This window comes from Leuresthes tenuis, unplaced genomic scaffold, assembly GCF_036924035.1.
Source record: "Leuresthes tenuis unplaced genomic scaffold, fLeuTen1.0.hap1 SCAF_2, whole genome shotgun sequence".
NCBI lineage: Eukaryota > Metazoa > Chordata > Actinopteri > Atheriniformes > Atherinopsidae > Leuresthes > Leuresthes tenuis.
The window spans coordinates 38282309-38301773 of record NW_027325356.1 but is presented as its reverse complement, the minus strand read 5'-3'; the positions used below and the strand labels follow the sequence as shown (position 1 = coordinate 38301773).

The 19465-nt window shown below is 40.2% G+C and overlaps 2 protein-coding genes across 6 annotated transcripts in view; one reads left to right on the top strand and one right to left on the bottom strand.

The window, feature by feature from the left end:
• Nucleotides 1-10620: 10620 nt before the first annotated feature.
• LOC140302465 (high choriolytic enzyme 2-like) lies at nt 10621-11484 on the top strand. Of its 2 annotated transcripts, XM_072381288.1 has the most exons (2): nt 10621-10696; nt 10784-11484. In XM_072381288.1, exons 1-2 carry the CDS (start codon nt 10621-10623, stop codon nt 11482-11484), a joined length of 777 nt encoding a protein of 258 aa, XP_072237389.1. The 2 variants fall into 2 exon arrangements, with proteins under 2 accessions (XP_072237389.1, XP_072237388.1); XM_072381287.1 differs by having other exon boundaries at nt 10621-11484.
• Nucleotides 11485-17472: 5988 nt separating this feature from the next.
• The window catches only part of LOC140302207 (multiple C2 and transmembrane domain-containing protein 2-like), a 36105-nt gene continuing 34112 nt past the window's right edge, over nt 17473-19465 (bottom strand). For all 4 annotated transcript variants that reach the window (XM_072381020.1, XM_072381019.1, XM_072381021.1 and 1 more), the window contains 2 exons: nt 19231-19328; nt 17473-18332 (listed from right to left, as the gene is read on the bottom strand). In XM_072381020.1, coding sequence (XP_072237121.1) covers nt 18285-18332; nt 19231-19328 — 146 coding nt within the window. In that variant the 3' untranslated portion in view covers nt 17473-18284. The remainder of the gene's footprint in view (nt 18333-19230; nt 19329-19465) is intronic.

The window sequence follows — 19465 nt, the reverse complement described above, 5'->3', positions numbered from 1 at the left end:
AGTTGTATGTGTTGTGAGCGTGTATCCAAAGCATAAGGAAGAATAAAGGTGCCATTTCCCTTTAAATTTAGAGGCCACGCCTGGTTGGACCTCGATAAGTTATTAACTTTAACATATCTATCTAAGAATTAGCATTGGTTTCTTGTTCTCTTCTGGGAAAGGACAAGTGAGTGATGGAGACAGATCAGCTCGAAATTCAAACTTCTTCCCAGTATTTTTTAAAACATAAGCTAAACATTAATTATATTACATGGTTGAAACACATTACATTTGTTTTGCTGGGCCTAATTACAGTGCTGTAATGATCAGAATTATTGTATGATGTTTTTCGATGGTTCCAGTGCATATGTGTGCATATAGTGGTAAATGAGTTCATTCGTAATATCTTTACAATAGATAAAGCAAAGATGTTCATAATATTGTCAGAGCAATGATATATAGTATACAACTTAATTAGGTTTTAGGTTTTTTTGGTTCTCCAACACAAAGTTGTATGTTCTACTATAAGAAGTCAAACAATTTAGAAAAGTTCAACTTATGCAGTTTAAAACTATAACAGAAGATGTAGAGGGACATCTGAGACGGTGTGGCTGTGCTTTATTTTGACAAAAGTCTGGTAATGTGATTGAAATAAAAAAAAAAGATTACTAGTTTTATTCTGAGCCAGAAATATCATTTTTCATTCCATCAGCGCTCCACACACATGTCCAGAGCTTCACAAGCATGTGTTTAAGAGAAAACAATAGACTATAAAAACAGTATATAACACGGCCGGTCCAGTACATTCAATGCAGTTTAGGAAAAGGGTTCGGATATGAGAATGTAAATGTGATGCTTTTAAAAAGACTGAAAAACCTGTAAAAACAAATGCAGCATTTCCAGTAGACCAGAAATGTTCCATTGCAGTTCTGTGTGTGTACACTAAAAAAATGAAATTACATTTATTTTACTCAAATACAGGGCTAAAACAGTTTTAATTACCTGCCAGTTTATTCTGTTAAAGGTGACGTGCCTGCAAAAGGTGACATCTCCAAATTGGTTGTTTCGCCAACCAGAAGTCAAAAGTTCCCAAAATTCTTTTCATACATGAGAAAACTCACAGCAGAGGTTTTTTTAATTAAAAGATTATTCAGTTTTCTGTTCAATGTTTGTAAAAAACTAAAAACCTTTCAGGTACAAGCTGTAACTTCAGTCAAATTTTAAAAAGCACAGAAGGTCAGCAAACTTTCATATTAAAGAAAGAGAAGCATATCCAAAAAACCACCCATTCACCAACTGAAAGACAGCCATGATTTCACACAGGAACGTAAACTGGGTGAGAAGACATTCAGAAGATCTCAGACTGCAGATGGTCTGTCAGCGCTATTCAAACTGCGCATTGCAAACCAGCATTCCTCCATCACCTGCATTCTGCCCTCATGGTGATATCTTGACTTCATCATAAAGAGAAACTTCATAGATAAATATTTCTGTTCACACACACTGACTGAGCAAGGAAAAAAATCATTTCATCTTCGTGGAATTGAGTCACTCTCTGTCAGAAATGGTTTGAACTGTTTGCCGTCTGTGTGGAGGATATTTTTGGCTCCAAACACACAGATGCACACAGAGAGTGGGGAAAAAGAGAGAGGCTCACAGAACTCCCCCGGCAGGCAGCGTGTGAGATCTGGGGCCCCGGGACCTTTTGGATAGCTCACGCTGAATGAGTGCCCCGTAGAGGTGGCCGTGCTCATTGAGAACAGGTTACGAGGGGAAGGGAATGCTTTTGCTCTGCGTTTGGCCCCCTGACCCACTGTCCAACGTCTGTCTTGGCAGCTTTGAAACCCAACATATTTATTTGCAACGCTCTGAAGAGAGAGGGCGGAGCGGCTGTCAGAATAAAGTCATCGTCCTGCTGACAGCTTCATCTGCTGTTGAAGGGCAGCTATGACAGGCACACAATGTCGCTGCATCAGCCAGCGCTGAGCAAAAGACTGTCATATGCGAACATGCTGGGAACCTCCCTACTTTCCCGTCTCCAAAGCTCGCTTGATATGCCAGAATTATTTCTTTGGCTCAGTTTGGAACGTTTTTCATCTTGGTGCAGAATACAAAGATGTCAGCTGGGTAACATGTGGGAACCCTCCATTGCTTAACTTTAGTGCTCTTTTGTTCTTCCAATAATATGAGACATGTATTTCTAAGCAATGGCTACATATATTAGTGTAATTGAATCTATCAGTGTTCCCTTTCAGCTGGTATGGTCTTTATTGGTCTTATCTATAGCCTTCTTTCTGTAGTTGAGTTGCTTCTTAATCTGGCTGCAAATAGAAGTTACAATATATTTTAAAGTAATTAGTATCTCTAAAGACAATTTAAGAAAATTAACTATTAATCTGACCGACACATTACACAGCCTGACTAGTTGCACTGCAAAAATACGTACAAAATTACCCTTGTATGTAGGTAAATGCTATCTCAACACCCTGGGTGGTGAAAGTTGCAGCACCGAGACCAGCTTGTGTGGCGCTAACATTCCCAAGGCACCTGGCATCCTTCCCTTTCAATAAGTCCTTATCTGAGCCATTCTGCTTATTGGCATCCAGCAACCTTCCCTGCAGCTCATACAAAGAGGGTGCAGGGGGCATGAGCAGGTTTCGGCGCTGGATTGTTGCCCATGTACGAGGCACGACTCGTGCCAAAAACAGCAACACCACTGCTTCCTTAAGGAAAAAGTTTGTAGTATGGAGAAGAAGATTCTTCTTATTTCATCCTTACACAAGATTCAGTTTAATTCACTCAGTAAGGTCCCTCAAAACATTGTCACTACAGTCAGGAAGGGTCCTAATTTATCGAAAGGTTGAAAAACCCGAAAAACAAAACTTAATAATTGTCAATGAGGCTTTAAAAGTAGAAGCAAGTTTTTCCCCCCCTTTTTAACTGAATATGAGCTCCCAAGTAACATACACACTTATCTAAAGGTACAGGTAGTTGTGTATCAGCAGAGGTGGAGCCTGAATTTGGATCTCATTTTTAACAAATGTATTCACACCATGCTTTAAGGGTCCTAATTCAAAGTGATTCATTTATTTAAGTCTGTATTCCAGTTGTATTCCACTCTTCTGAAGTCATCTCAAGTCACCTGGATCCAACAACCTGCGCAGATTGCTTGCGCAAAGACAAACTCACACATCTGTGGGGGACCTCAGATGACTTCAGATTGAGTGATGCATCAGATAATTTTAGCAATACATTTGATCAGTTAAGCAGCCACAATTGGAAAGACCTGCAAAACTATAATAATGTCCTGTGAATTAATAGTGTAGCTAATTAATTTAAAATGAATTAATATAATATACCTAAAAAAGGAAAACTTAATTTTCATATCTTGCATCAACAAAAAAAAAGGTTTAGCTTTGTTTGTTTAGTTTTTTTTTTTCAAGAAACAACAAGTCCAGTCGCCCTTATTCAAACTTTTAGAATTACCATGAGCTGGGTGATTGAGAATCTACACCAACAATCTGTCTAGTTCTTGCTTGAACCACTGTGAAGTTTTGGGAGTTGAGCCGCTTTAGATGTGCTCTTCTTATGCCCCCCCTCTGAGTAGTCTCTAGCCAATCAGAATTCCTTTCAAGTTTCCAAACTGAGAGTGCCCTGAACACACAGATTACTTAAAAAAAGGTTTTAAACTTCAAATTCCTGGTAATTGGGCAAATATTTCTCACCAAGCCATGTATCCCTGACTCTAAACATGTGTTTAATGTCCTTATGTTAAAAATGCTTTTAATTTTTAATTCTTTAATTTTTTTTATTTGGTTAAGTTTAGGAAAAACCAAATAGCTTTGACTTGAAAAAAAGAAAAGAGGTTAAGAAAAAAAGCTTAACCTCTTCCACAAGCTGATACATGAGAAGTGTCATATTATTGACTGAATGTAAGCTGTAGGTTGTCATTTTTGGGTGTCAAACTTTAGTCCTATGATTGAAAGTGCTTCTCCGAATCAAACCACATATCCCTTACCTTTCTTTATGACATTGTGGTTTGTTAACGAAAACACTTGATGAAGGCAGTTCAAATAAGTCGTATTTTTCTCCTCATCTTTACAGGGAGGTTGCCTGTAAACTACCACAGTTCTATGGGTTGAATTAAAGTGGAGGATTAATCAGCATATTTGGTCATTTTGTTTAGAGTAATGATTGTGCTTTAGACCAATACACCACCTCTGTTTGCCACATGATAAGCGCCCGTTTGTTGGATTACACATAGACCCAAAGCTGTTTGACCCAGAAAATGTAAAAATAAAGGAAAAATAACATTGGTTCATTAGGCCCATAGATACATAGAAAGGAAACATTAAAAAAAAATCTTTGGCGTGTCAACATTGAATACATTTGTAAATTAAAAATGGCGACAAATGTTCCTAATAATTTCATGACAATTTACAAAATTCATGAGAATATATTTCAAGATTATTTTTATGACTACATGCATGGAAAAAAAGAGAAATTTATATCCCAGGATGCAAATCCAAGTTCTCCAGTCAAAATTGATATTGATAACGTGTGTTGAAGACCAACATATGACAACTGTTTTTCACTTCTGAGTTACATTCAGTTCAAAACTACAGTCCGTGGTTGGTTTTCAACAGGATCATTATTTGGTTAGAGTCAGAAAGCAAATTTTGTTGGGGCTAAAATACACTCTTTTTACAACGCAACTATTCACATGCGGCTCCTTCCATGACCACTAGAGGCAGCAAATTCTTCAAACGTAGTCTGGGTCATTCTGGACTGAAAGAAATGATGCCCCGTTGGGATAGTTTTTTTGTTTGTTTGTTTGTTTTTTGCGAGAACAGTCTCTGTAAATCATTACATTACATTTGGTGACAGTTTCACACACTTCTGAGAAATTATGGAGCACGTTAAAACAGTGCCTTCGAAGTTCTCGTTTGAGTGGACAAGTGCAGCACATCAAAAGCATAGAAGCACTGAGATAGTGCAGTAACTCTGATTGCAACCTAGACAGGGACAATATATAGAGCAATGTTGCTGCACTCCACATGCCACCACTAAATAGTTGAACAAAAGCTGGATTTACAGCATTAATTCCCCCCTACGCCCACAACGTCAGCTCTAAATCTCTCAGCACCGTCTCCTCCATCAACTCAAATTACCATCCACCCCTAATTGAGCTGAACAATAACAGAAGAAAGCTTGTTAATGGTGAACATAATTGTCCCAGACAAAAGGCCAAACACCGCAAATCACACTTCACTGCAGGAGCGAGCAGAAGGCGACGTCTGGGCTGCAGCCAGTGAGCACGGAGAGATATTTCACTACAGATATCCATCTAGCACCTGAATCACATTTCATTACTAGGTCACCCACTGAGCAGAAGGCCGAACTCCAGAAGCTCCACTTACAGCTAAAAAACACGAAACAGCGTGGTTTCTACCGGTAGATCTAATGTTTGAGCTCAACAAACGTAGCAAAAGCGACTGAACAGGTAAAAGTAAGACGAGTTGGGTGGGTAGCAAATGGAAGCATAAAGGTTTCTGTTTGGTTATTTTTAAAATCGTCAGAAAACCTATACACATTTCTTTTCCCATCCTCCAGCTGCTTGTCTTCTTATGTATTTAACTGAGTTGGGCAACTGCAGCCTGTTAGAGATGTTAAATGAAGAAGCTGAAATCCTTCAGTGTGCTAATAATTACCTCACTACCCCAACACGTAGCTGTGAGAAGGACAGTTAACTATCAGCTATAATGTGTAACTCAGGATTCAACCCCCCCAGCTTTACTCCGCACAGCCTCCCCCCACCCACCCAGCATCCCCCGCTGCTGTGGTTGGGGTGGTCTCTGCCTCTGCTGTCATCGCGCTGCTGGTCTTTCAGCTGTCCTGCGTTTTCTCCTTACCGCTCTCTTAAGGCGTCACAAGATTACTGAAGCAGTGCTGACATCTCTATCATCCTGACCTAACACTCTGCCCTTTTCCTCCTCCTCCTCCTCCTCCTCCTCCTCCTCCTCCTCCTCCTCCTCCTCCTCCTCCTCCTCCTCCTCCTCCTCCTCCTCCTCCTCCTCCTCCATCATCACACTCCATCGCGAGGTACTCACCACGCAAAAAAGAAACTGAAACAGAAAATTGATTTAAAAAAAAAAAAAAAGAAACTGCACAGAACGAGACACAAAATGAACAGTTTTCTTCCTGCTGCTCTTAAAAACAATTTAGATAAGACCCTTTCCCATCTCGAAATACATTTCCAAGAAGTGCTGCCTGGAGTGGGATTAGGTCTGCATGGTCTTCAGACGCCATTTGTTCAAATATCATATCATTCTCTGCAACGCTGCCATCTATTGATTCTGAGCTGTGCGAGAGAAGAGTGTGTTTTTAAAGGATAATTCTAAAGAAATCAAAATGTTTGAAACCAGTTTTGTACAGATTTATGAAATGCGCATTCATCAAAATATATGTGAATATGAAATAGGCAAACTTGAAATACGGTTTGTCATTATTGGTCAAAAAGCGCAGTACACTTTACCAAGTTAATATTAAATTAATGGCTGGATTAATGAGATACACCATGCTTTCCTTTTATTTCCCCATTAACAACAATAACAGTTAACTGTTAATCATTACCAAGTACTAAGACAAAGATAATTGTTGACTTGTAAAGTACCTTGAAAGGCCTTGTTGTTGTTTCAAATAGCGCTTCATAAATAAAATTTAATTCAACTGATGTATTTCTGTTTATTATGCTAACATATGTATCCAACCACCAGTTTAACAAAAGAAAGTTGGAAATCCAAATAATAATTGATCACTAATCTCTTTAGATGAGAGGTAATTATCTGTTAACTTTGTTTAACTGATGTAGGCTACATCTATTGAGTATAAAGTAATGTCAAGGTCAAAGTGACTTTTGCTAAAGATGAGAGGATGTGAAACCCAGGATACATCCTGAGTTAAGTTATACATTGAATCCAAGTGTTTTACGCTTTAGTGAGGCATTCCATATGCACAACACCAATTTCAAAAGAAGTTGGGATGCTGTGTAAAATGTTTAGAAAAATAGAATCCAATGATCTGCAGATCTCATAAAATGTATATTTTATTTAAAAGGTGAAAGGTTCTCTTTCATGAAAAGCTCATCTGGAATTCGATGGCAGCAAAACTCCTCAAAAGTTGGAACAGGACCATGTTGAAGAACGGTCTATGAACATCTCAGAGACCAGTTGCTGGACTCTTGGGAGAGGAATGTTGTCCCATTCTTGTTCAATATAGAATTCCAAAGAGTCTTCTTTGCTTTATTTTGTAATCGAGCTCCTGGACTCTTCTACTAGGAAGTCATGCTGTTGTAATAGATGCAACATGCGGTTTAGCGTTGTCCTGCTGAACTATGCAAGGCCTTCCCTGAAAAAAGACGTCAGCTGGATGGGAGCATAATGTTGCTCTTAAACCTGTATACCTTTCAGCATTGATGGTGCAAACCCATTCCATCAGAGACGCAGGCAATGGCAGCATTTTCTCTTTGCAAGACAGAGCTTTAACCTGCATTTTGTAGAGGCCACAGTGAACTGTGTTCACAGACAATGATTTCTGAAGGTGTTCCTGAGTCCGTGCAATGACAGAATCAGGTCTGTTTTTAATGCAGGGCTGCTTGAGAGCTCAAAGGATCATAGGCATCCAGTGTCTTTTTTTTAGATCGCTGAACCTCTGCCCATCTTTACCTCTGAGGGACTCTCCCTCTCTGAGGTGCTCATTTTTACCCAGTCATGTGTCTGACCTGTTGCCAATTACAAAAACTAGTTGCAAAATGTTCCACCAGTTGTTACTTTATAGTAACACCTTTCCTGCCTTTCGTTTAACCTTATTAACCTTTTTAAAGATGTGTTGCTGCCTGTTTTGTCGTGAATAAAAAAATAGTTTTCTCAGATTTGGAAATTATTACATTTTGTTGTAATTCACATTTTGCACAGCATGCATGATTTGTACTGATATCATGAAAAAATACTGTTAATGGAACAACAAAGTTTCAAAATAATCGTGTCGATGCAGAAGCAACTTTCAGACAATCAATGTAGCAACGAATAACATCCATAGAACACATGACTTTGTTTTTGATCACGCATTTGCCATTTAAATTGTTATGAGTCCTTTTGGAACAAAGGGCTTGTGTACTCATGATAAGCAGTCATGTTGTTGTCCTTGGATCAAACAATCCAGGGAAAACTACAGTGTCCGCACCTCTGTTTGCACCCCTCCCAGTGGCTTCAATAGTATTAAAAAAGTTGACAGTATTCTAGCTTGTGAAAAAACGGCTATTTGAAACAAATATGTGTACTGTATTTAGCAAAAGTACATTTACTTTGTTGGGTTTACATGTAATTATATTAATTCAGCCATGAGATGACTGATCTAACAAGAGTTTGATTCCTACCAAACACAAGATGGATATTTAAACAGTTAAATGTGCTACATTTAGCTGTGGAAGGATTTGTGTTGTATTTTATTCCTGATGTTGGGTATTGTCTGGCTGCTTAACTGAAAAATTTTGAAAATGTTAATTTTTTTCAAAAAGCCAACATTAAATCAGAGTAGTTTTATTGTTTCTACTGAATAAGGTGATCTCTCATTCTCTTTATGCCGTCTTTGCTCACTGTCTGCACCCTCCCTCCTACACACACACACACACCCACCCACACCCACACACACACACACACAATGTGTTATGTGTTAGCTTTTGAGATTTGTGAGGGGAATGATTCTCATCTGCAAACAAACTGCTGTTCTTGATAGAATTCCTCCATCGGTTGAGAGTCGAGACTGAGTAGCGTTATTAAGAAACTTCAAATGTCACAGTCTGCAGGGGGCCTGCCAGTGGAAAGCTGCTGTCCATTAGCTGTCAACAATGACCACTGGGTCTACCCTCCCATGGGACTGGCAAGCAAGGCATCGTCTCATCCTGAGCCTGGCTAAGAGATCACACAGGCCCCATTGTCTCAAGCAGCCTGGAGTCTTATTGTAGCAGTGCCTCTGGGAAAAGACGAGCCATCACGTCCGTGGTCTGTCAAAGAATGGGCTTTCTGCTGGCCAAGGCCACGAAAACTGTAAGGGCTGAATTTAGAGGAACATAGAGAGGCTACCGAGTAGATTTGGAATGGGGGCACCCCTCCTCAGACTTGTTTGGACTCCCCTTCCAGAGCTCCCTCTCCCTCTTGCAGTGCTGACCTCCCTTCTCCACCTCTGTTTAATAATGCCTGGGCCTTGGTCATTATTTTGGGCAGATGGAGACGGGGGCAGGCAGTGAAAAGAGTTGGTGTCACTCCTGAGGAGAGGATGGTAGGGATGACAGAGAAGAAAAAGCAAATCAGAGAAAAGATCAAAAGCAGAAGCTCGCCTTTCACTCGCCTGAAAGCGCTAAAGAGGATAAGGAACGATCAGGCCTGGGGTCTCCTGTCCTCTCTGGCAATTAGACTCAGCTGATGGAGAGAAAGGCATGAATGGCAGGGTTCAAGGCCCTCTCTAGGACTCACACAACGGGAAGGAGTTTTTTCCCCGACGCCTCCTTTATCTTCCTCTCCTTTCAGAGTGTCAGAAATGCAGCTGAAATATCTCTCCGAAAAGACAGCACAATCCCCAATGCCAAACCTTAATCATGGTGGCTGACGAGATTGAGAAGGGGGAGGCATTTCAGAAAAAAACATTCTTTTCACAATTCATCTTTACACTTTATATGAGCCCAAGATTCAAGGGCGGCATGGTAGATTTATACGTGCTAATTAAATAGAACAAATTAGGATCCATATTTTCGTGACACAATAGTACACATTATATCCTGGATATGTTAAATGCCAGGAAATAACTATATCTCATTGTGCTTAAAGAAACATTCAGGGCCGACGACGTGAAGTAACACTAAAACCTATTTGACATTCCTCACTTCTTAAAGGCACCAAAGTTTAAACACAGATGCATCAGACTGACAGATGATTAAATCTTTAAGAACATGCATTAAATTAGCATACACACATCACTAAACAAATATAACTGGAGTTCCTGATGGAGGGGCAGACATTATAGGTTTTGTAAAATGATATGGACTTATTCAAAGAATTTAGTATTCCTTTTTTAGGGCCAGAGCCACAGCAACATATCCCATAGGAACCTATTACCATCTTCTACATATGCAAGAGTTTCAATAGGACGTCGATCATCCTCACTGAGGGACACACAGCTTTTGCTACAACTTTAACAGCTTGTCATAAAAGGCTCACAGGGGATATCAATTACACAGGTCATCAGAGAGGAAAAAGCACTATTTAGGTCACACAAATTGTATTTGAGGAAGCCAGTTTTATATCAAAGTAAGATTAAAAAAACTAAAGTAAGAACAGCAATGGAATACCAAAACAAGACAAAATGGACAAAAAAAACCTTTCACGGATTAGATGGTATGTTTAAAAAGTAGGTTTGTCTGTGGAATCCTCCCATCAGAGGTTTATTCTAGGCCTTGCAGAGTGGACCCCAACCCATAATCCTCCTGCTGACACACCTGCACAGGAGAGTATAAAGACCCTGGACTCACTGAGACAGGCATCAAACTTCAAGGATTCTCTCCAAAGAAGTTCCGCACTGAGCCTGAAGATGATTCCCTCTGCCAGCCTGCTGCTGCTGCTCCTGCTCGGCCTCTCTAAGGCTCAACCTCTCGAGGAAGAAATTGGCCAATATGAAGACCAAGACGAAGACCAATACGAAGACCAAGAAGAAGACCAATATGAAGACCAAGACCAAGAAGAAGACCAAGAAGAAGACCAAGACGATGTCGACATCACTGACGGGATTCTGACAACCAATAACGGCACTGACGGGTTCCTGTGGGAAGGCGACATGGTGGCTCCCACCACACGAAATGCCATGACTTGCTTTTCCAACAGCTGCCTGTGGAAAAAAGCCTCCAACCGCAAGGTGATGATCGCCTACGTGGTGAGCCGTCAGTTCCCCAAACACGAGAAGAAGAAGATCCAGAAAGCCATGAAGGCCTTCGAAGGTCGTACCTGCATCCGCTTCACCCCTCGTAGGAAAGAGAACGACTTCATCAGCATTGTGAACAAACAAGGATGTTACTCTGCTTTGGGCAGACAGGGAGGCAGACAGGAGCTATCTTTGAACAGGGGAGGCTGCATGTACAGCGGAATCATCCAGCACGAGCTCATCCACGCTCTGGGCTTCCAGCACGAGCAGACCAGGAGCGACCGCGACAAACACGTCAGGATCAACTGGGGGAACATCATCCAGCAAAGTGCCTACAACTTCAAAAAGCATAAAACCAACAATCTGAACACCCCCTACGACTATTCCTCCATCATGCACTATGGAAAAACGGCCTTCTCCACTGGGTACGGAAAGGACACCATCACCCCCATCCCCAACCGCAATGTCCCCATCGGCCAAAGGCGAGGTATGTCCAGTTGGGACATCAAAAGGATCAACCTGCTCTACAAATGCTAACAACACCACTTCTCATGAGCTGTCCCTGAGGAGATCACCAACCAATGAGCTCAACGCCATGTGCAGTTTCTGTGATTGTTAAGTATTCTGAAGAACCTAAAATTAACTTAGAGAATCTCTAACATGAAATGCTAAACAATAACAGTCCTAATAAAATGATAGCAAGAGCTGAAGTTTGCTGGGTTTTCTTTTATTCCTTACTGCTTATTGAGAATGATACCGATACTGTTATTACAAACCACTGACACATTCAAGTGAACACGTGGTGCTGATGATTGGGAAATGAGTGTTTTTACCCAGCTGACCAATGTCCCCAAAAAGTGTATATTATATTAAAATATATAAAATAATATTTACATAGGGGCAGTTTTCTTTTTTTAAAAAAAGAACAAAAAAATGTCCTCAAATGAAACATAGTTGACAGACAATCCTCTGGCTCCAAAATATTCAGGAAGAATCAACATCTCTCATGAAATACAAAGAAAGTGAACAATAACTTGGACTTTTTGATCGATCTGCTGGTGGTCATTTTAAAAATAATTTCACAGCTATGTAGATAATAGGCCTCAAAGAGAGGAATGTTTAGGGGTATGACTAATTTGACTGACAGACAGTCTATGTGTCTGACAGCCATTGTGTGAGACAGACCAGAAGGTTCATTAACAGGTGAACTTGAGCAGTGGGCACATTGCTTGGATTCATTACTCATTTTATCATGGATTATTGGTGCAACACTTTTTCAAGATAATTCTGCTGTTTATTAGTTTTGTTTAATAACTGTTAGGTTCACTGTGATTCAGGCTACCCTAGTTCATTAGACTACAAAAAGACTTAAGGGATTCTGATGTCCTGTTTTTTTGCTAAATTGATCTTTTAGATTTAAATGCACTTAAGTGAGTATTTTAGCGTTTTGCAGAATGTCTACAATGCACTACAAAAACAAAAATAATTAGCTTTTACCTTACTTAACAGTTTTGGCTACCAGAGTGACGTCCCACCACCTCCTCTTGTGAAAACAATGAAGATTTTACATACAATGCACTTCACATAACCCAAAAACACTAAGCAATATTTTTGTTTTTCAGGTGAGCTTTGTCAACTAAAAGCCAGACAGAAACAGAAGTAATAACCGATGCAAAACATATGGGTATAAACCAGTTTCTTGATAATTCGATTGCACACCCACCATCCCTTCCTGTGTCCAACTGGACGTTTAGCTGGTTCCTAGTTACCCATAAAGTTGAAAACCAGGGCTGAGAATGACGTCAAACACGAGTTTAATGTGTTCCACTCGGAAGTGCCAATCGACCAGGCTTCTTCATGTCAGCAAGTTCCACTAATAACAACACATTATACTGTATTTTGTGCATGAAGACATTACAGAAATATGTTTACAGACTGAAATCAGACTAAAATATATGAGTAACTGATTTACTGACAAAAGAAATGCAAAAGAAGCAACCATTAGCACTTTTTATGCACAGGGCAGCCGTGGGGTTTTGACATCAGGGTTGGTGAGGTTTTTCCAACCTTCACTATGAGAATCTAACCAGTGAGGGGTATTCGATGTAAACATGCTGACTGCAGACCCAGAAATTCCAACTTGAATGTTCAACTGGAATGCACCATTTTAGCTCCCATGACTGAAAACGGGGAATTCATGTCCACAAAAAAAAAAAAAAAGAAGCATGCAAACTTACTTTCTGTTAGCAGTGTTTCTATGGGGATTGCACATAATTTAAACACATTACTGCTACAATGAAATGCAGAGTTAACAGGGTCATTGAGTCAATAGAAAAAATTCTGAAACCAGGTAGTAAAAGTATCAGAAAATATGACTTACAGATGCAACTTGCTAAGCAAGCAAACTAGCAAAGTATTAGCTAATAATTTAGCACTTTTTTCTTGTCTAAATACAATGACTCTGCATTCATAAGCTCAAAAACAAAAGCCCAAAAATATTCTAATTTCTAATTTTCAGCAGGAGCAAAAACATTTAGGGTTGAATTAGGTAGAATGGGAAGACCACAATGATGGAGAGACTGCTTTTGTGGGACTTGCTGACAATAACCATGATGCTTAAAGATAAACCAAGATCTCAATGTCATTTCTTAGGAGTTTGGGTTGCTGAAAATCTATTTTTGAGACTAAAATATACAGATGCTGATGTATTGATGTGATTAAACTACTTTAATTAACTACTTCGCAGAATGGGGGCAGCACACACATCCTGAACATCAAGGGATTTTGCCCGTTAACGATGGCAAAAGCTATAGACAAAAATGCCTCTGGTTGTATCAGATCTGCTGCCTCGTACAGAGGTTCCCTATGTAGGTCAGTATGCCCAGTATATCTTTTTTATCATATTCACAACGGAATCAAGCAGAATTTTCAAAGGATCTCTAATATTTGTGTCTGATGCAAAACAAAAGCAAAAACAGACAGAAGGCCGATCAGAGAATGTTAGGTTGGTCTCATGAAATCACTTTACATCTGTCAATCAGAGTTGTCGACTGTTCATTGCCTCGGGCTCCTCTGGATAAAGAACTTTGATGTTGGCATGCTCCGGGACAGCAGTCCCTCTACAGGCTCTGAGCAGCTGCCCAGCTAGTACACACTTTGGCTCTGATTTACTTGGATCCAGATTCCTTGTGGGATTTTTGACACTAAAGGTGGGAGGTAAGGGACACATGGGGTTTCCACATGATCAAAAAATAAAGCTCATTATCAAATACAAGTAATGACTGTTGAGTTTATAAAAGACCTCTGAGAAATAAAAGGTTTTTGAAGAATCGGAAGCTACTGTAAAATTTTAGATTTTTACCTCTGCCAAACAGTCAAATTTCAGTGAACATCCATGTGTGCCTAGATTCACATGTGTAGTGAAGACTTGGAATAAATTGAATAAAAGTGCATTTATTTGTGAAACTGATGTTGATAAAAGCTTTTGTCATAAAAGGTAAACAGTGTTGAAAAAGTAGATATGGCTACAGTAAAGATTAAAAAAGTCTAAAGATGCTCTACACACATCTTCAACCTGGCACACAGAAGATCAATTGAGAAATCACATGCACAGAAATGGGACAGAACACCTAAAGACATGAAGCCTGTAGCCGTGTTTGTCATCAGGCACAGAGGCATAAAACTGACACCTTATAGTTTTTTAAAGACGTTAGTGAGAGGAAGCTGTCTGCAAACAAGATTGTGAACAGTGTGGGAACCATTCAAGCAGACACCACTGGAGTTGACATTAAATCTGTTATTGTTCAAGCTCAAGCTGATCTTTTTTCTGTCGTTTTTGAATTTGAACATGTTAAGTGGTTCTAGTTGCTGAAAGACATGGGAGCATTTTATAAATGCCTTAGAAACTTAAATGAAACATGATCTTAAATAGGTTACGGTTGAGTTAAACCGTTTTATTCACATTACATTAGCTTGCGAACACATAGCAGGAGCTGCTTGGATGCCCTGGCTCTCTAATGTCTGAACGTTGTAGAGCAGGAATTTGTATAAGCTAAATTGAATCAGTCGTGTGCCTGCTGGCTTAATAATTGTGGGGTAACCAGCTCACTGCATAGGCTATGAGTTTCTACAAACCACTCACTAAAAGGTTTTTAGATTGGAATGGCAAAGAGCAAATTTCACCCGAGCCAGAGGGAATGAGTTACTGAGGCGCAATTTTCTCTATAAGTTGTGGTAATTTATCCAAGATCTCTCATTTTCACTTATTGCCAGCCAACCTCAAGCATGATTGTAACTTGATTTTATATTACTTCACTTGAACAGACTTTTGATAAAACAGCTGTTTTACATCATTTTCAGGATCAAGAACTTCTATTCTTAGTCTTATGTTAAGCAGCTGCATGTGTCTTCGTATCAGAAGCACTGCAACCAATCTGACTGTAGTTAGCAAAATGTCACTTCACTGTTGTGTAGAGTTTCTGTTAGACTCATAACTAACTTTACAAGGCTTCAGATTAAAAGAAGAAGTTAAAAATGTTTTATCAAATAAATTCAATTTCGTATGTCTCCTCGTGTCTTTGATTCTCAACTATGCATGTGAAAAGTGCAGGTAACATGATCAGTGCCACAACTACCACATTAATCAGAAATACACAATTAAACCAGAAATATTTTTAAGGGACAAACAGTAACTTCAGCATTCCTGTGTCAAGCGGCGAAGCATATTTCCCAAAATGTTTGAAAAAGATTAAAAACTATTAAATCTTAATGTAGTATTTTCTTGAAAAAAACGTTTGAACTTGTTTGCCTAATAAAAACCCGGGAGTTTTGATGCTCTGAACTGCTCAGGGTCATATTAAGTGGCTGATTCCAACCCAGCCCAGTCTGAAAAGCCCCTCTTTAACAAAACACATTAGCAGTTCCATGGCGGCCGCCAAGAGGTCAACAGCTGTGATGATGATAATGATTTTTATTATCAGGGCTATTTTTGGAATAATTATACATCTCTTGTGATGAGTGCCAATATTAGGAAACAGGAAGGCACTGCACAAGTGGACAGATGTGATCCTATTATTCACAACCTGAGCTGTGTTTTGGTTGGAACCATTTTCCATGTGAAAGTTAATATGTATGATATCCCTTTTTTGTAAAAAAAAAAAATTACTATCTAATCATAGCTATGTCCCCACAGTTTAAACAAGCAAATCAGAGGCTGAAGGTGAAGTGTATTTTGAGAGACAAATCAAGTCAGAAGCCAACCAGCCAGACGTGCCATCAGCGTGGACACAGCTTCCTGCTGCTCAGCACTTCGCTCCACGGCAGTATCTTGATGTTGGGGACTATTTAAACACCACAAGTCTCCACCTCTCATCACCACACTGCATGTAGTTATTAATGAGTTAATAAAGACTGTTAATGGATAGTAATAGACATTCACAGGCTCTACAGGGCTTTGTTTGCAGCACCGCTCTCTGCCCCCAGACACAGCTGACTGTTCTCTTGTCTGATCTGGAGTTATAACAAGTCTTTTGAGACCAATCAGCCGCTGTATTTGTGGCTCATCATAATGCATGTGCCACATCACATTAGTCCCCACGTGTGAACCATGATTTCACTTGGTAATTTTGAAGCATCTCACTGCCTATACATATTCATGCTGAACCTATAAGTGGCAGATTGAGATGTCCTTCCAGTGTCCGTGACAGCAGGTTATTAATATTGAATACCTAAGTCAACACTATAACTAGATGAAGAGACATGCAGGTCATTACCTGCCACATTCTTCACACCCTCTGTCCTCCAGACAATTGGACAAATCATCAAATTTTTGCATGGACTGCTTAGCACTGTGTTGCATGTCGTTTGTATATTACACTGTACAGTATCCACTGTTAATAGGAATTTAGTAGATAAAAATCCTGATGTCTTAATCATCTGAGCCAGTCATGGAATACATGCATATATAATTTGATACTAAAACTGGAGATTCTTTTTAATGAGAGCCGTTTGCCTCTGATTTTATTCACTTCTCATTCAAGAGGCTGTTCACTAAGAGCCCACGCACTCAGACTTAAAAGCCAGAAATCCCAGGGTATAACTCAGAACAACAACATCTTTACTATTCTAAGTCTCCAATCCATAAATTAGTGTAGCTTTTGTTCCTTGTGGCTGGTTTTAAGGTCCCCCTCCTGAGCGCTCGGCAGCCCGTTACCGGAGGTTCATCAGGCCAAGGTGTTTGATAGGATGCTGGCTGCAGGCATCTCGTCACAGCAGCTGAGAGGAGGTCGCAGAGGTCCTCCTGCTCCTGGCGCTGCCCAAGGGCCATCAACACAGCGGGGAGCCCGGGTGCCGGGGAGGTCTCGCACAGCCTCGCTTGGCTTCATGAAAGCCTAATGAAGAGTGGGGGCTCGGAAACTGTGCTGTTAGACGCCCACAATCCTGCAGCAGGGAGAGAATAAAGACTGCGCGCAGGAGGATTCACAGAGATGCAGCACAGACAGCGGCAGATGAGACATACTACACAGCCATGGTGGGTGCATTTATTGCTGTTAGACATGAACGACACAGAGCCTTCGTTAGCAATTGTCATTAATAAATAAGTGTTTACAGGTTTGACCCCAACCAATACATAAACAAAGAGAAAAATCCTCTGTAAAACAAAAACTAAATGCAGGCACTTATTTTTTTGCATATAAAAATAAGTTTACATTTACATGATGAAATAAAACTTCTGCTTTAACTGTTAGAAATAAAATAATGTGAGGCATATTCTCATATTAATGGACATATAAAGGGAAAAATTTATCAGTCAGCTCCCTAAAATCATCATTTACAACCAGAACTACATACATGACAGCAACTCTTTAAGCGGTGCATAATGGATATATAAATTCATCCTCCCACTAATTCAGCATTATTCAAATGGAAGGAAATCCATTTTGGAATAAAAGTCTTACTCTGGAGTGTCATTATGTGCCAAAAAATATAAAATACAGCAGCTTCTGATTGATCATTTTAAAGAGTTAACTGTACATTCGATAATAAACTGACATTCTTTTTCAGTAATTTTACAAACAACTCCAGAAATACACACAGACAGTTTGGATAAAGTGATGAAATAATCTTGGCCGATTCCTCAGACAGGATTTCTTTGGTTGAGCGGTGCTGGCTGATATGAGAACGGAGCTGAGGATCAGCACAGGAAATGAAGGTTCATGCCTACTTGATACTCTAAAATCAAGAGCTCAGCCAGTTGCCATCCTCCACAAGGTGTTCTTAGGTGACCGCATGCAGCAGCATCAGGCCGGGCATGCAAGAGAATGTCCCTTCTGTATTTTCTACAAGGCTTTCTTCTTCTTGGTGCCTCTCAGCTCGCTGTACTGAACCTGGAGGAAATCGGAACATACATTCATTTTCAGACAAGCAGGAGGCGGACAAAACGAAAGCACCACAAACATCATTAGGCAGATTCAAAGCTTAGCAATCCTCTGTAATGAATTCAGTGTACAGTATTAGGTGAAAGGCAGTCCTCCCATGTTCACTAACAACTCGAGGCTACATATACTGTGCTGAATATATTTTCTTCTGTATTAAAGCATTACTTTGTTGACACATAACAAATGAGGACAACTATCACCACCGAGTGGGATGCCTGTCATCGTCATACACACACAGCGACATTGGAGCATCTCTCCGCTCCAGAATGTGTCTTTCTCTCAACCTCGGGGCATCGAGGAAGGAGACAAACGGGGTCAAACAGCTCAGGACGGAGTGAGTGAGAAGGGGAAACGATTGAGGACAAAAGGAGAGGTGACAGAAGAGAGAGAGAGAGAAGGAGAGGTCAGCATGAAGACGAGAAGGAAAAGGAGAAATAAAACAGAAGCCAATCGATTTCTTGCGTTTACGTTGTTTTTGGGCACACAGTGACCAATCTTAATCAAACTAAATGTTTTTATGGATTTCATGGCCCTTGTAACAAGCCCTGTAGCTAAAGTAGATGGCACAGGTGACAGCAGCAGCAGCAGCAGCAGCAGCAGCAGCAGCAGCTTCTCCTCCCTCAGCCTGGGAACAGCCTGCGCTGCAAAGCTGCCGAGCAGCAGACCTCCACCAGGGATGTACCATGACCAAAACACACCAGAAATTATACAGGGCTGCATAATTATACAGACAAAGCTAATTATACAGACAAGAGTAAAGAATGCCTGGGAGTTGTTGTGGTAAGATGTAAAGCTGGCAGGCTCTGGGATTTTGGGCTTCCTGGTCGGCTGATCCAGTGGAGCTTACCTTCTGCACATCTGAAGGCACCCTCGAGAGGAAATCAAGCACTTCATTGTTGTCGATGCAGTACGGGTTCCGCAGTTTCTTGGTGAATTTATTGATACCTAAAACAAAAAATCACACCAACATATCATTAAGGCTAGTCTCCTGTGGCTGTGCTTGTTGTTTCCACACAAACAAATACTTGCAGGGGAGACTCATGTTGTCCAAGAAATATTTCTTCTAGCCCATTACTTTCACT

Bases quoted from the DNA above. Each gene is read 5' to 3' on its own strand.
- LOC140302465 (XM_072381287.1), top strand. From the start codon at position 10,621: ATGATTCCCTCTGCCAGCCTGCTGCTGCTGCTCCTGCTCGGCCTCTCT.